Below are 15,332 nucleotides of genomic sequence, written 5' to 3'. Positions count from 1 at the left end.
CTCTCCTTCGCATCCGTCAAAGTCGCTCGTCTTTTTTCCACGGGCCACAGTGACCATGCAAGGCACGCACGCCAAAATTTGTCGCGTTCCGACGCTGTACGGATTTTCTATGATTTTCCACACCGAAAACCCCTAAATCACTGTCCGGACGTGACGCAACGTGCGTTCGTACTCCGATTTCGTTCATCTCTGGCGTGCGGTCACCGGTTGGGACCCCACACGTGATGCCAAAAGTTGGGTGCATTACGTCAAACCAAACTAGCACTTCCTGTGCAACGCGGTGGTTTCGGTATGGGTGGAGGCGACCCTCGGCCGTACGTCTCTCCGTCGCATCTGCCAAAGTCGCTCATCTTAAAATATACGTGCATTTTGTACGGTTTCTGGCTTCGACAGTCCTAAAACACTGTTTTTTAATTTAAAATTATTTTATACTTATTTTTTAAAAAAATTACAAATTGCTACTTCTAATTTCTTTTTTTCTTTTTAATTTTTTTCTCTCTACATCTTTTTTATATAGGTTTTACTATCTTTTCAATTATACCGGTAACTAATTAATTTTAATTCCTTTCGGGTCACTTTTCTTTTATAAAATGATTCACTTTTTGTCTATAATATTTCATACTAATTTTTTATGTGCATTTTTGGTCTGTTTCCATTTTGTACGGTTTTTAGCTTCGACGGTCCTTAAACACTGTTTTTAATTTAAAATTATTTCATACTCATTTTTAAAAAAAAAATACAAATGCCTTCTTCTAAATTCGTTTTTTTTCTTTCCCTTTTTTTCTCTTTTCATCCTTTTTTATATAATCTTTCAATTATACCGGTAAACTATTTATTTTGGGTCACTTTTTTTTTATAAAATGATTCACTTTTTTTCCATAATATTTCATACTAATTTTCATCACTCCAACATAACGATAAACAATACTTCATTTAACATAATGACGGTTCATTTTACATTAAAACATAAAAAACTTAATTAAACAGGACTTAATTAAACATAACCCTAATCTACTAGTCGTCGTCGGAGGCGGCGAGGTCCACGATGTCGCCGGCACCGACGTCACCGTCGTCGTCACCGTCGTCGTCGTCGCTGCTCTTGACGCCGTCGTCCCAGTAGCCTCCGTCGTCCTCCTCCTAAGCCACGTGCGGCTGCACCGCTTCGATGGCCGCCGCCGCCTCGAGTGCTGCCTGCAGCTCGGAGGCCTCTGCTGCCGCCGCCATAGCCGCCGCCGCCTCGAGTGCTGCCTGCAGCTCGGCGGCCTCTGCTGTCGCCGCCATAGCCGCCGCCGCATCGAGTGCGGCCTGCAGCTCGGCGGCCTCTCTCGCCTCAGTCGTCGCCGCCGCGGCCGCCGCTTCTGCCTGTGACGCCCGCAGTGCGATGAGATAGCCGGGGCAGTCGTCGGGGTCGCCGTCCTTGCACAGTGCGAACTGCTCCGGCGGGATCTCGACGACGGGAGGGGAGTCGGGCCGGGCGATGGCGGGAACCGGACGGCGGGACGAGATCGGAGACAGCGCGGCCGCCGGAGAGGGACGGCGGGGCCGGCGCGCGGCAGACGGCGAGCCGCCCGGGCCCGACGACAAGCCGCCCGGGCCCGACGACGAGCCACAACTCCCGACGAGCCTGCGCGACGACGGACCAGAAGTTTTTGCCCTTCCAAAATCTCGTTCGGCCGACGATGTTCCACCGGCCGCCCTCGTGCTCGCGGAGCTCGGCCGGCATCGCGCCGGGCCCCCTCGTCGGGTACCCGTCGGCGGTGATGTGGAACACGCGCGGCAGACGGCAGCCCGGCGGCACCATCAGCCCAAGACGGGTGAGCTCGTCTGTCTCCGGCGTGCCGAGGCTCGTCGTCCACGAGCTACCGCCGCCGTCGCCGTCGGACGCCATGGAGGCCGCCGGGGAATGGGAGCTCGTCGTCGGTGGAGCGCGTCGCTGGGTGGGGTAAGCGGGTCGAGGCGCATCGACTGGAGTGGGGGTAGGCAGATGGGGCGACGAGCGGTGTTTTAAAGGCAGGCGTCGGTGGGTGGGGGAGGCCGTCCGATAGGTGACCGACGCCCGGCGTAACGCCGGCATTAATGGCGCATCGGGCCTGCCGCCGTGTCGGGAACCGCCCTTGACCGACGCTTAGACGGCACACAACTGCCCGTCCCCACACGTCGCGTCGTCTTATTTTTTTTCCCGTCCAGCCGACGCCACGTCGCCATGACTATGCCGCTCGACACGTCACGTCGTTTTTTTCCTTCGGTCATCGTCTCCTTCGGTCATCGTCGTACGTACGCGGATGGACGCGTGTACGGGGTAGTCGGTGTAGAGCCCCCGTCGCGCGGGTACAGCCCCGTCGCGCGGGCGGCGGCTTTTTATGTGCTGGGACGATCCTACCCTTTTTAATGAAGGGGTATGGAGCGATCTCAGCCATTGTTGTGTTTAGGGGATTGTACCGAAGAAGAAGTGTCAAAATACTAAGAATTTGATAACCAGCGAATTGTCGCTGGGCCAGCATGGCAAATTAAACTATTTTGTGCCAAATTATGTGTTGCTGGGAAAGCAATTTCTTTTAGCAAACATGGAAATCCGCCATGTTCAATTTTTCGGGAGGATTTGTCGTGGTTGCGAAGAAAATTGCTGTCCTCACAACAACATAAATTGCTTAGAAATTTCTAATTTGCCATCCTCACCCAACAAACGTCAGATTTTTAACATTTCTGAATTATAGAATGCGCTTCACACACATTATGATGGCTGCTGATATGGACTCTGCGGCTAAAGCTGCTCTAATGAAAGCTCAGGTTGATTAGTAGTTTGGTATTCCCTCTGTGTCAAATTAATTATCATAAAAATGGATAGAAATGAATAAATCTAAAACTAAAAATCCATTTTCGCGACAAGTACTTCAGCACGGAGGGAGCTACAAGTGAAGTAACCTAGATATAACCTAGATAGGTTAATGAGTCGCCGTCTTGCCGCTAAATGACAGCTCCGGAGAAAGGTCCGATGCCGACAAATAAGTACTAGCTCGAAATAAGAAAGCATTTCCTTCAAATTAATAGGATTATTAGTAGCAAAACACGTGTTAGATGGCAGGTACATCCTCTGTTGTGTTGTGTTCATGGGGAGCAGTAAAGCAATAGGATAATGGAGCCGTCCAGATCAAATCCAAATCCATGGCCGGCCGGGCCGCGTCACCTCTCCGTACTCGCACTTCCACACGCACCCTTCTTGACTCCACCGCCACATCTACTACTACTACTTAGATTCTGATGATGCATCCATTCCCTTTCGTCTCCGTGCTCAATCGCACTTCCACACGCATACTACGCGTTCATCTGTCTGATGATGCTAGCCCATGGCCAAGAAGACGAGCAGGATAGCACCATGGTGGTGGCGGTGGTGTGCCTGCAGGCGCAGCGCGTCGCCGGCCTGCCCGCCTCCGTTGGCGGGATCGAACTAACATGCCGGCTTGTTCAGCATCCTCCTCATGTCCATCCTCTTGATGATCTTGGTGATGATGATCATGATGGAGCGGATCATTATCATGAAGCAAGGGCGGCTCAGCGTGCCTCTACCTCCGTCTCCGGCGGCAGCGGCGACTTCTGCAGCCAGGTGCTCCTGCTCCACTGTGGCGCCATCACCCCCTCCCTCAAAGCCGTCCTCACCGTCTCCCTGACCCTGAGACACCCAGGACAACGGCACCATCAGCAGCAGCAGCAGCACCTCCAGGTCCACCTTGGCGCCAAGCGGCCGGGCGTCCTCACCTACCCGCTCACCGGCGCCACGGCTGGGGGCCTGCTCACCCTCGCGCTCCACCGCAAGCTGCTCTCACTGCCACCACCTTCTACCGCCACTGGCTGCTGCCTGCCACTGCCAGCATGCTGCCGCCAGCGACGGCGGGGGATCAACACCACCAACAAGAGCCACAACCACCACCACCACCAGCAGCAGCAGCAGCAGCATGGCATCCAGTACGACTCTGGCGACGAGTCATCGGCTGGTTTCATCATCATCGAGAAGGAGCTCACGCGGCCGCCCTCCGAGAGCCTGGCCGCCACCATCATCGACGGCAACAGTGACCAAGACAAGATGAAACTGGATCGAGAACTGGACAGGGTCGAGCACGAGTTCCTGGCCATGCTCGAGCTGTCAGCCGACACCACCACCTGTGTCGACTTCGACTTCGACCTCGACCTGCACCTATACCTGGACAAACTCGTGAGGGAAGCCGAGGCCGAGCTTGGCAATGCCAGCACCGCTCATCTTCCCAAAGCTGCTGCTGCATCCCATGTAAATTATTGACGCAAACAGGCAAAATTAAGATGCCAGTTTCCTGAATATCATGTGCACTATTTTTTGGAAGCATACGGTTTCTAGCTGAATGTAATGTGCATTTTGGATCTAGCTAATTCGCAGTCCCCCTCCCACCTTTGCTAACCAGTCAATCAACTCTACTCTACTCTACTGCGCTGGAGTATGTAACAAGAGATTAATAGGCAGGAACCCAAGTAGTAGTACCGAAAATTAAGGAACACCGCCATGTCTCTGAATCCCAGCTCCATTATAATCAGATCACTAGGGCTCAGATTGGATTTTCGGAGCCGAGTGCGGCGTTTCGGTGCCCGGGTGCATCTGCACCCGTTCAAAAAAAAATCGTAAAAAATTCAGAAAAATTCAAAAAATTCCGAAAAAAATTGAGGTGGTGGACAATTTGATGCGGGAGGTGCGCCCCAATTTTCAAAACATTTGGACTTATGTGCAGCTCTCAGCAAAAAAGACAAATCAGACCAAAACAGTATATGAACAGTACACATTTTTACAGACTTCCGATTTGTCTTTTTTGCTGAGAGCTGCACATAAGTCCAAATGTTTTGAAAATTAGGGCGCACCTCACGCATCAAATTGTCCACCACCCCAATTTTTTTCGGAATTTTTTGAATTTTTTTAGTATTTATTTTGATTTTTTTGGTGAGCGCAGGTGCAGATGAGCTCGGGCTCAGATTTGGATTTTCGGAGCCACTATACAGTATAATAATAACAGTATTGTACAACAACTCATCTTGCCGAAAAAACCAAACCCCAGTATGTAGCCATACGAAAGAATTCACTTCTGTTGATCTAAAGCCAGATCCATCCAAGGCCACAGCTGGTATTTCTCTGTATACCTATTCAGACTTCAGAGTAGACTCACCAAAATAAGGTTCTTCTTCACTTGTATTTCTCCATTATGCGCCGGGCTTCTTCGGCGGGGTCGTCCGACGGAGGACTGTCTCCTTCATTCACGCTCCTCGAACCCTCTTTCGGATTCATCGCCAGGAAGGCGAAGTATATAAGTCCCATCATTGCCTGGCACCATCAGACCAATCATCAATCTGACTTGAGAAACCACAGAAAATTGCAGCAAGGGGACACAACAGGGCAAAGGAATTCTGATTATTAAACATTATTGAGATGTAGCGAACATAAAAATTATTGACATTGAGCATTGTGCAGGACACATTGTTAATTATGAGTTGTAAGCTGAGCCATGTCAAGAACGTTGTGGGTACATACCAGTACAAACAATGCGGTGGAAATGACGGACTTGAGCAGAAAAAGGGCGACAGACACGGCAACAAATGTCACGCCTATCCTAGCTATTGGGCGTGGAACTGAACCCTGTCACACATCAGAACAGAAGGCCAAACTAGTTCAGTTTCAAAAGCCAACCAACCACACTCCAGTGTATTTTTCCGACAGAAGTAAAATTCAGTGGAATGAAGTGACATACATACTAAATGGGTAAGCAAGAGTGACATACTGGGACAAGAGCACTTCCAGCATCCACGGCTTCCTTACCGACCCTCCATGTTGTTTGAACAGCTGTAGTGATATGCAGGAGTGTTAGATAAAATAGATATTTGGAATTTCATCATGAAAGAGAGAAAAACAAGGCCACAGAGCATTAGCACTAGCAGGAACAGGGTACAACACAAAGGCATCCTTGCAAAAATAAGCACCAACTCATGAGGTGTGGATGCATGTGGATACATATCATGGGACACACACACACACACACACACACACACACACACACACACACACCACATATATACAGTCAGAAAATTACAGCTGGAGGGAACTAATTAAGTGGCAATACCACACCCTGAAATGAACAAGACCACTCCATGCGTGTCATGAGAAGAAGCTAGGAGCATATGCGCATATTTGGGTGTGCTGTACGTGTTGAGTCTGTAGAAGAAGTATTAGTTTCAGACTTTGAGTGAGAACATATAAATTTCGCTTAATTTCTTACCTGGAAGCTGAGAAAACGCAAAGAAAAAAAAGGATTGTGTGCCAATGCATTGATAGGAAAAGAAGGGTTCTACAGACCCATGTAATACATGTTGAGAATAAGAAGTGGGATGGGAGTTAACATGAACTTGCATGAGAGCTAAATTTCCAGTTTCTGCTCAAACAACAAACAATAGGCAGCAGGCTTGCTCGCGCTGGTATATATAACAAATAATCCCCAAACAAACAAATAAACAATACGGAGAGGAGATTCATTCAGCACAATTAATTCAGTGACATGGAATCGATTCAGAATCTTCTTGGGTCGTGGTAACAAACAATCCCGAATACAAATACACAGAAGCACTACACGCAAACAGATTGGATAATTAATCAAATTGAGGAAGGAGAGGAGGGGAGGGGAGGGACCTTTGGAGAGGTTGGACTGCGCGGAGGCGACGACCAGGATCCGCGAGTTTGAGCGAAGAAGGCGCATGCTAGGTGAAGGGCGGCGTGCGGCGGCTGACCTGCACCAGTTCAGGGGACGGTGAGGGGTAGTAGGCATGGCGGCTGGGAGGAGGCGGGCGGCGGCGGGAGCCATGGCGATGCGGTGGTGACCTCCCGTCCCCAAATTCAGAGGAGAGGCCAGGCCAAGCAAGAGAGTATCCACCAGATGCAACGACGCATACTGGGCCATTGGATGTGAAACGAAAGGATACGATGGAGCTAATGCGTGGCCTCGTGGCACATTTACAGAAGAAACCTCTTAGAGCATCTCTAGCACATCCGGTATACTGTAAACAAAATTTGCGGGACAGCGGACAGATCGATAGAATAGATCCCGTAAACTTCACCAGATTTCCTATTCGATTTCAAACATTTAGTTCGCACAATAAACATCACAGTAGTTCCACAAGTATAGTTCATCAAATACAAGCAAATTAAACTGCTAGATAAATAGTTTCGCACATAGCATGCCACTTGATAGATAGTTCAAATTTAAACTACAAGACTAGGTCTAAAACTTAAACGACTGGTTGTATCATAGAAGTTTTACTCATCTTCATCCTCGCCATCACTGGGGCCCGAGCCGGACTTGCCCGTGGGTGACGCATAGTAGGCCATTGGATGTGAAGTGAAGGGATACGGTGGAGCTAATGTGTGGCCTCAGGGCACATTTACAGAAGGAGGCTCTTTTTTTCTTCTTTCTTTTTCGAACTTACAGAAGGAACCTCTTAACTACAGTTGATCTCTACTCCTAAATCTCTACTCCTACGGCTTGTTCGGAGTCCCTCCGCTCCACGACTCACTCCTGGAGCAGGCGGAGCTGTAGTTGAAAATAACGGAGCGGAGAAATAGATGCTCCGCAGATCCTCGTATTTCTCGTAGCCGGTGGATTGCCGATCAAACACCTAATATCTACTCCTAAAGTGGGAGTTGGTAGCTTCTCCTCATCGGTTCATTTTTGCCTAGTTTTCTTTGCCTCACCCACGTTGGTTTCTTTCCATCTCTCTTTTATCCAACTGAACTCCACCTCTCGTTTTTTTTTCTCTCGGTACACCAAGAATTGCTCCACCAAGTCCCTTGTCTCTCTCGGTCCTCTCCTCTAGGGTTCCAAGACGGCTGCCTGCACGGCCCCCATGCCTCCTCTCCTCACTCTCTTCCTCCCGAGCCAACTAGGGTTGCATCTGCATCTACCCCCTGCCACGGTTGATCTCTAAGAAGCAGCATGACGACCCATGGTGGTCAATCGATTATGTACCTGTGGTAATGGGAGGAGCCGCATCAGCAATAAAATGTGCTCTTTGGCGAGGCATGGAGATGAAGTGGGCAGTTTCCACCTGGACCTTTCAAGTCATGGCCTTCGCGAGTCTCCTCTTAATGCACCCTGCGATACCGCCACCCCACGGTCCCCGGTTTCCTTGCCTGCGGCAGCCTCCCGATCCTCTTCTCAATGCGTCGCAACCTCTTCATGCTAATAGGACGACGATTGCGCTCCTCTTTGGATCCAAATGGCTGGGAGTGTTCTTTTGTACTGCGATGAGCGTTGGAGGGCACCGTTGGGAGCCTTGGCTCTTGTGACATCTCTTCCTGGATGCACATCGATGGTTCTGCATCTCAGGTATGCCATTTTTCACAGGGAAAGAAGATTATTTTCTCCTCAACTAGGATCTTGTCTGATTAACACCAGCTTAGTTTTAGGGATTTCCTAGAGATGGCTTTGCAGCTAATTGCATGAGTGAGCGGTTCATATATATTTTTATCAGGTCATACATTTTTTTGTTAGGATAGAAGGGTAAATGCATTGGTTGGTTACGTCTATCAGTTAATAATAGACATGGTGGCATATCAGTTGCATGCCCAACAACAAACATCATGTTTTTATTTCATGGTAATGCAAGACAATATGTTACAACGTCGCAATGGTTCAGAAGACATCCAATCTGCCTTCTTGGCTCACGGGTGGCGCACGCCTGCTTCCCCTTGATGGCGGTGGCAAATCAACATGAAAATGGGGGAAGGAATCAGGGTGGAGAACGGGGTGGTTGACGGGGGACTCCTCCTTGGTGGTCCATGGGGAAGAACGGTATGAAGGAGAGAGGGCGCCAAGGGGAAGTTGAAGTGGGCTTCATACGGTTTCAAAGGAGAGGGCACTAGCAAAAAATGTCCCTGTATGACGGAAACCGAGTTGGGGGAGGGTCCGATAGGAAAACGGAAGGATGCGTCGTGGGGTGTTTTTGTATGTTGGATGTGTGTGTTGGAAATAACACGATGGATAATCGGGACAACCACATCCCCCCATATGGTCTTAGATTTGGGAGAGCTTGGACTATCCAAATGATTGTATTATGGGAAGCCCGTTTGGCCGTCCATTTGATGTCCAAACACGCCTGAGCGTATGAGGAAGAAATAAGCTTTGACATTGAACACAACGCTTATGATTTATTTGATTCATATATATACATTGCAACCCGTAGCAATGCACAGACATTCTACTACTCAAATAGTTGTACCAATTTGCTTCCCAACCCAAATATCTAAACGTAAACGATTTTATCTGGCTGGCCGGCGGACGCTCGGCCGGTTGCGGATGGTTCGTTCGATCGAAATAGATCGTGTGGTCCGTGTGCGGTCCGTGTGTGGTCATAAAGGTTGACCTTCACTGCTCCTCTTCCTTATCTCCTGACGAATGAAGGAGCAACACACACAGGGAGCCTGACTCGGCCGGCCCGTTAGCAGGCGTAGTAGTGGGGGTTTTGCACTACGGCGGCAAATCTACAGTACTGTCCTGGTTCACTATAGTGCCCTGATCACTGCAGCGATTCATTTTTGTCTTGTTATTATGAACAAGTTTTAAGAACACATTATTTCAAAATTTCAAAATTTTGCAAAAATCTAAACATTTTTTTTGTAATTTGTGAACAAATCTTTAAAATGTGTTTATTTTTTCAGATTATAATTTGTTTTAAATATTTTTGGAAATTCCCAAACATTTTTTGAAAACACAAACATTTTTTTACTTTTTAAACAAATTTGAAAACTAGAAATATTTTTGAAAACCACGCATTGTTTGAAATTCATGAACATTTTTGGGAAACACAAACATTTCTCGAATTTATGTAAAATTTGTAAAAACTGGGACAATTTTTGAAACAGGAATATTTTTTTGAAAAGAAGCATTTTTAAAATTTCTGATTTTTTTAATTAGGTAAAAATATTTGAAATTCCTGAACATTTTTGGAAATAGAAAACTAAGTATGAAAAAAGAAACAAAAAGAAAAAATAAAAAAATACGAAAATGGGAAAAAATAATAAAGGAAAAAATGGAAATGGCAAAAAACGAGTAAAAACCCGGTTTAGGAACCTTCTAGAAGGTTATAAAAACCAGTGAAACCAGGGAGCGACAACCCCTTCTGATGATAGGCCGATTGCTTGATGCATAGTGTTGCTAAAATCATATGCAAGGTGCTTGGTAATCGGCTAGGGCCTGAGTTGCACAAGATCATATTGGTCACCCATAGCGCTTTCATTCGAGGAAGATCCATCCAGGATAACTTTCTCTATGTCAAGAATGTAATCAAAGATGCCCACCAAAAGAAGAAGAAGTTGCTATTTCTCAAGCTCGACTTCGCAAAGGCTTTTGACTCGATTGGTTGGGGATACCTGCTGCAAGTTTTGGAGCACTATGGGTTTGGGCAAAAATGGAGGGACATGATCTGCATGTTGCTGGCCTCAGCCACTTCTAGGGTGCTGCTCATGGAGCTGCTGGCTTGCCTTTTCAGCACGGACGAGGTCTCCGGCAGGGAGACCCTCTGTCACCGATGCTATTCATTCTAGCTCTGGACCCCCTCCAAAGAATTTTGAACAGAGCCACACAATTGGAGATACTCTCCCCCCTGTCGACGCACTCTGCCAGGCTAAGGGAAAGTTTCTATGCTGATGATGCTGCCCTCTTCATTCAGCCGACTAGTATGGACATCCGAGTCGTGCTACAAATTTTGGATTTCTTTGGTCACGTGTCTGGGCTCAAGATCAACCATGGAAAGTGCGTGGCTTATCCTGTCCGATGCGAAGGGATTGGCATCGCCTCTCTCTCCTGGAGGGATTTGGAGGAGCTCTTGGGGCCCTACCTTGTCACTACCTTGGGTTACCGCTCTCACTTAGAAAGCCGAGAAGAATTGAGATACCGCCACTTCTGGATAAGATCGCTGGATGCCTACGACCGTGGAAAGGAAATTTCTTTACCAGACCTGGCCGACTGCTCCTAGTCAATTTGGTCCTCACCTCTACGCTTACTTTCTACCTCACTGTGTTTGCACTGGATAAATGGGCTGAGAAGAAAATTGATAAGCTGCGAAGAAAATTCCTTTGGAATGTTGAGGATGAGGCCTATGGTGGAAAATGCTTGGTTAACTGGAAGCGCATTTGTGCTCCAAAATCAGTGGGGGTCCTTGGTATCAAAGAGATTGCAGCATACCGCAGAGCCCTTCGTCTGCGGTGGCCATGGTATGAATGGGACTGTGTCGATCGCCCTTGGAAAGGCACCCCAACCCCATGTGATGACACTGATCGCCAGCTATTTGCTGCCTGCACTAGCATCCATCTGGGGAATGGTAGGAAAGCGCGTTTCTGGACTGATAGATGGCTGAATGGATTGGCTCCGATGGACATTGCCCCTGCTCTGTACAAGTTGTCTCGTAGGAAGCTTCTGACTGTACGGGACGGCCTCCATGATAATCAATGGATGGCTGGTTTGATCAGGATCAACGACGCTCTGACACTCGACTCTGCTGAATCTTTGGAGGCCCTACAACAGGTCCTTCTCACTGACTGGGAGGATAAAATTTCTTGGATCCACACCTCGAATGGAAGCTACAGCGCCAAATCCGCTTACAACATTCAGTTCATCACTCGAATTGCAATGCCGCTTGCACATGTTTGGAAGATCAAGGCTGAGCCTAAGATCAGATTCTTCATCTGGACTTTGCTGCAAAACAGGTTATGGACCGCTGATCGCCTTGCGGCTCGAGGATGGTCACACAACGATCGCTGCAACACCTGTGATCAGCTATCGGAGACTGCGCGGCACATCTTGATCGATTGCCCTTTTGCAAAGGGGATTTGGCAATCCTTTCACTCTTCTCACCCCGAGGTTGCTTCTGTCCCCCTTGCTGCCACTTCTATTCAATCCTGGTGGATGACTTCAACCAGATGCAAGACCTTGCACGACAATCTTCATGCATTTACTGTGGCGGCATACATTGCTTGGAATATTTGGAATGAGAGAAACAGAAGGGTTTTCCAACAGAAGACGGCAAAAACGCCTGGAGTTCATAGGATGATTAGAGATGAGATAGGCCTCTTTGCTGGGGCTTGGGAGTTTTAGTTGCTATTTTCTCCGGGTCTGGTTGCCTCCTGGTAACCTGTTTTTCCCTTTTCTCTTCCTAAATCCGACTTTCTCGGGTTTACCTTGTACAGTTTTTTCCTCTACTAAATGAAAAGGCAGAGCACCTGCCATTGCCTGTCAAAAAAAAAGAAAAAAGAAAAAAGAGGCCAGGGTTCCTTCTTCCTTAAGTACCGTACAAGCAAATTAGTGGCCAAGCCGGTGATCAAATGGCATGACGCTAACAGCTAGCTATCGGGGGGCGAGGGGCACTACAGATACAGCTAGCTAAAAGCTGACGGCCGGAGACGACGACGATGAGGAGGATTCTTGGGCCGCGGCGACCGTAGTGGTAGCCTTCCTCCTCTTCTCAAGGAACAGCTCCAGCGACCTCACGACGCCCTTCCCTCCTGTCTTGGCCTGCCCGTCTTCTAGTGCCCTCTTCGCCGTGCGTATGATCGCCCTCCCCTGCTCCTTGGTCGATGCAGCAACGTCTGCCTCGCCGCCGTTGCCCATCGCTGGCTTCTCTACGGTAGGGCAAACTCACTTCTTAATTACTCGTCTCGATCTTGGAGAGAGAGAGAGAGAGTCGGGGAAACTTGATACAGAGAGAAGCAAGAAAGCAGAGGACAAATGGTTGATGCAGTCAGAGACCTGTGGACCGATCGATGGGTTTTAAGGCTGAACTTTCTCGGTTCGGCATGCAGTTCGGCGCACGTGCGCGCGAGCGAGCGGAAGGATGAATGTGTGTTTTTAAGCACGTGCGACAAACGTACGCGCGGCCGCCGTATGGTGTTTCCCTTTGTTTTGCGGCGCGATCTCTGCTCGATCGGGTAAGGCCGCGTGCTCCTGCGTCGCTCTCACGTCGGGCCCGCCGGCTCAGTTCTGGCAATGGCAAGGACTGAATCGTGAGCTTATAATCGGGAAAAAGACCGTGCGTGTAGTCTATAGGGAAGCTAGCCTGGCCCAACTGAATCACAAGGCTAGCTCATGCCTTACATGTGTGTGCTTGAGCCGGCATGAGGACCACATGCCAAATTAAGGTTTAGGAGTTCTTCCCAGATGTTGATCAAATGGACTGGATCGACGGTGTAGATTGATTATATATTGAACTAGGCATCTAGCTAGCGAGCTATGACGTAGTTTAGGGCATCTCCAACGTCAATCCACAAATTTCTTCTCGCATCCGTCCGCAAACACGGAGACTAGTCCACAGACATGGATGTCGGAGACGGCCACATCCTGCTTGCATACATTTTGAACTTTTTCTAATAAACCGGATGAAATTCATGCAAACACAGCGGATTTCATATAAATCGGACGAAAATATTTACATTTTAAACATATTTTAACTAAAAATGGTAAAACGCATCGTCCGGTCGCGCAGAGCTCCATTCTCACGACGCGGATACACTACACTAGTCTACGGCCTGCCGCGACATATCTCTTTATCTTCCCCATGTCCGGCAGCCCGCTCATCAGACTGTCGGGAGCCCCGGATGTATATTCTTTTTCCGTATCTTCCCTATGTCTGGCTGCGCCGCTCATCGGAGTGACAAAAGTGGGTGCTTCAGCCGGAGGGGAAGGGGGCTCCTCCGCTTCCGTGGAGCCCAGACAGGGGGCCAACGATGGTCTGAGATAAAGAACCAGACAGGTCACCGGTTGTGCAAGCCAGCGGTGCGCCGACAGTAGCCTTCCTGGGACGCGGACGCGCTGACCACCGACTTGTCAGTCTGCACGTAGCCGGCTTCTTTCTCTACCGATAGGGCGCGGTTACGCGCACGTTGACGTCAGATGGCACGGTCGTAGGCACGACAGGCGCGGTACGATGCGGCGTCGTCCATTGTAGCGATGATGCCCGTGCCGGCCTGGAGCAACTCGCCACTCCTCCGCGAGTTGGCTTGGAGCGGAGAGTTGCTGAACCAGGCGCCGGCTTGGAGTGGTAACTTGCTCCGCTGGGCTACGCGAGGAAGGTGGAGCAGCAAGCTGCCTCACTCGTATCTGACGGCCTCGCGGGCCACCCAACCGGCTTTTATGCCGGAGAAATGCTCTTCCTTCTCGTCGGATGCCATCGAAAGGGTGAAGAAAATGATGGAAGAAGGAGATGGGGAGCGGGGGAGTGGTGCAATTCTTGCCCTGCGTCTGGCCTCCTTTTAATAGCGGGAGGAGCTTGGATGTCGTTGTGTTTAATGCCGCCCGCTCGTGAATAGAAGCGTGGTCGGAGTCAGTTTCTCGGCTTCCATGCGGGTTTAGTGGAGATGGTTGAATGGGGCGAGGAGGTGTGTTCTACCGGGCATGCAGCGGGCGACACTCTCGGCCGGTGTGCCGCTTCAATGACGGAGACAGTGAGAGGTTGTGGCCGCCCTGAGCTGTCTTGAATGTAGAGCGGTCGCTATACACCGACATGAATGCGGGCAGTTGGCGACGGACGTGAACGCACACGGGCGAGGGAGGAGGGTTTTGGGTGGACCAGGATGGACAGAAGCGGGCATAGGTGTTGTCTAGATGCCCGCAAAGCCCCCTAAATTTGTCTCCAGTTTGCGGGATAAAGTATGTCTGGACCATCCTACAAATCGATACAGACCCGTGCTGAATGACACAACATGTCCAAACCAAGCGGTCCGGACGGTTGCTAGCGGTTTAAGAGTAGGCATTGAATATGCCAATGCCCTTACACTCTAAGCATTTCCATGTGACGCAGTTTGAAGATAGCATGTATGTAATCTGGACAATGCTCCTCGCACGTAGGTACAAGGGATCCACCAAAAGCATTGCGAGAAACGCCCCGGTTTATGCTTTGTATGCCATACTAAATGTACCCTGCACAAACTTTGTAAACATTCAAAAAAGAGATGCCTGGTGATTTCTAGCACTAACAGGAAAAAAGTGGAAAATTTCCCAAGACACTTTCTTTCAACATTTTGACCTTGGTAGCTACTCTCTTCATTCACAAATATAAAATGTTTTGCATTCAGTATGAACTACATATGGGCTGAAATGCAACGACGAACATACTAAAAAAAATCTTGGGCCGATCCCCATCTTCATCGCAGCACGTCTTGTGAATCAATCTTTCGCCCCCGTCCCTTAAAGAAAATCTTGGGCCAATCTTGGGCAGGGCATCCTTTGTTGCGACTATGATGATCTCCTGTTAGGTGGCAACAAGGTGCCCTTTCACTTCGTCCC

The 15,332-nt window shown here is 49.0% G+C and overlaps 1 protein-coding gene across 1 annotated transcript; it reads right to left on the bottom strand.

The window, feature by feature from the left end:
• Positions 1–4,974: 4,974 nt before the first annotated feature.
• LOC119340482 lies at positions 4,975–6,987 on the bottom strand. The gene is made up of 4 exons (XM_037612405.1): positions 6,692–6,987; positions 5,790–5,851; positions 5,543–5,647; positions 4,975–5,335 (listed from the first exon to the last, which is right to left on the bottom strand). The coding sequence occupies exons 1-4, from the start codon at positions 6,957–6,959 to the stop codon at positions 5,198–5,200; spliced, it is 573 nt and encodes a 190-aa protein (XP_037468302.1). The 5' UTR covers positions 6,960–6,987; the 3' UTR covers positions 4,975–5,197.
• Positions 6,988–15,332: the final 8,345 nt, after the last annotated feature.

Source organism: Triticum dicoccoides, chromosome 7B (genome assembly GCF_002162155.2).
Source record: "Triticum dicoccoides isolate Atlit2015 ecotype Zavitan chromosome 7B, WEW_v2.0, whole genome shotgun sequence".
Classification (NCBI taxonomy): domain Eukaryota; kingdom Viridiplantae; phylum Streptophyta; class Magnoliopsida; order Poales; family Poaceae; genus Triticum; species Triticum dicoccoides.
The sequence above is the reverse complement of the archived record's forward strand: the minus strand, read 5'-3'. Positions and strand labels throughout refer to the sequence as shown.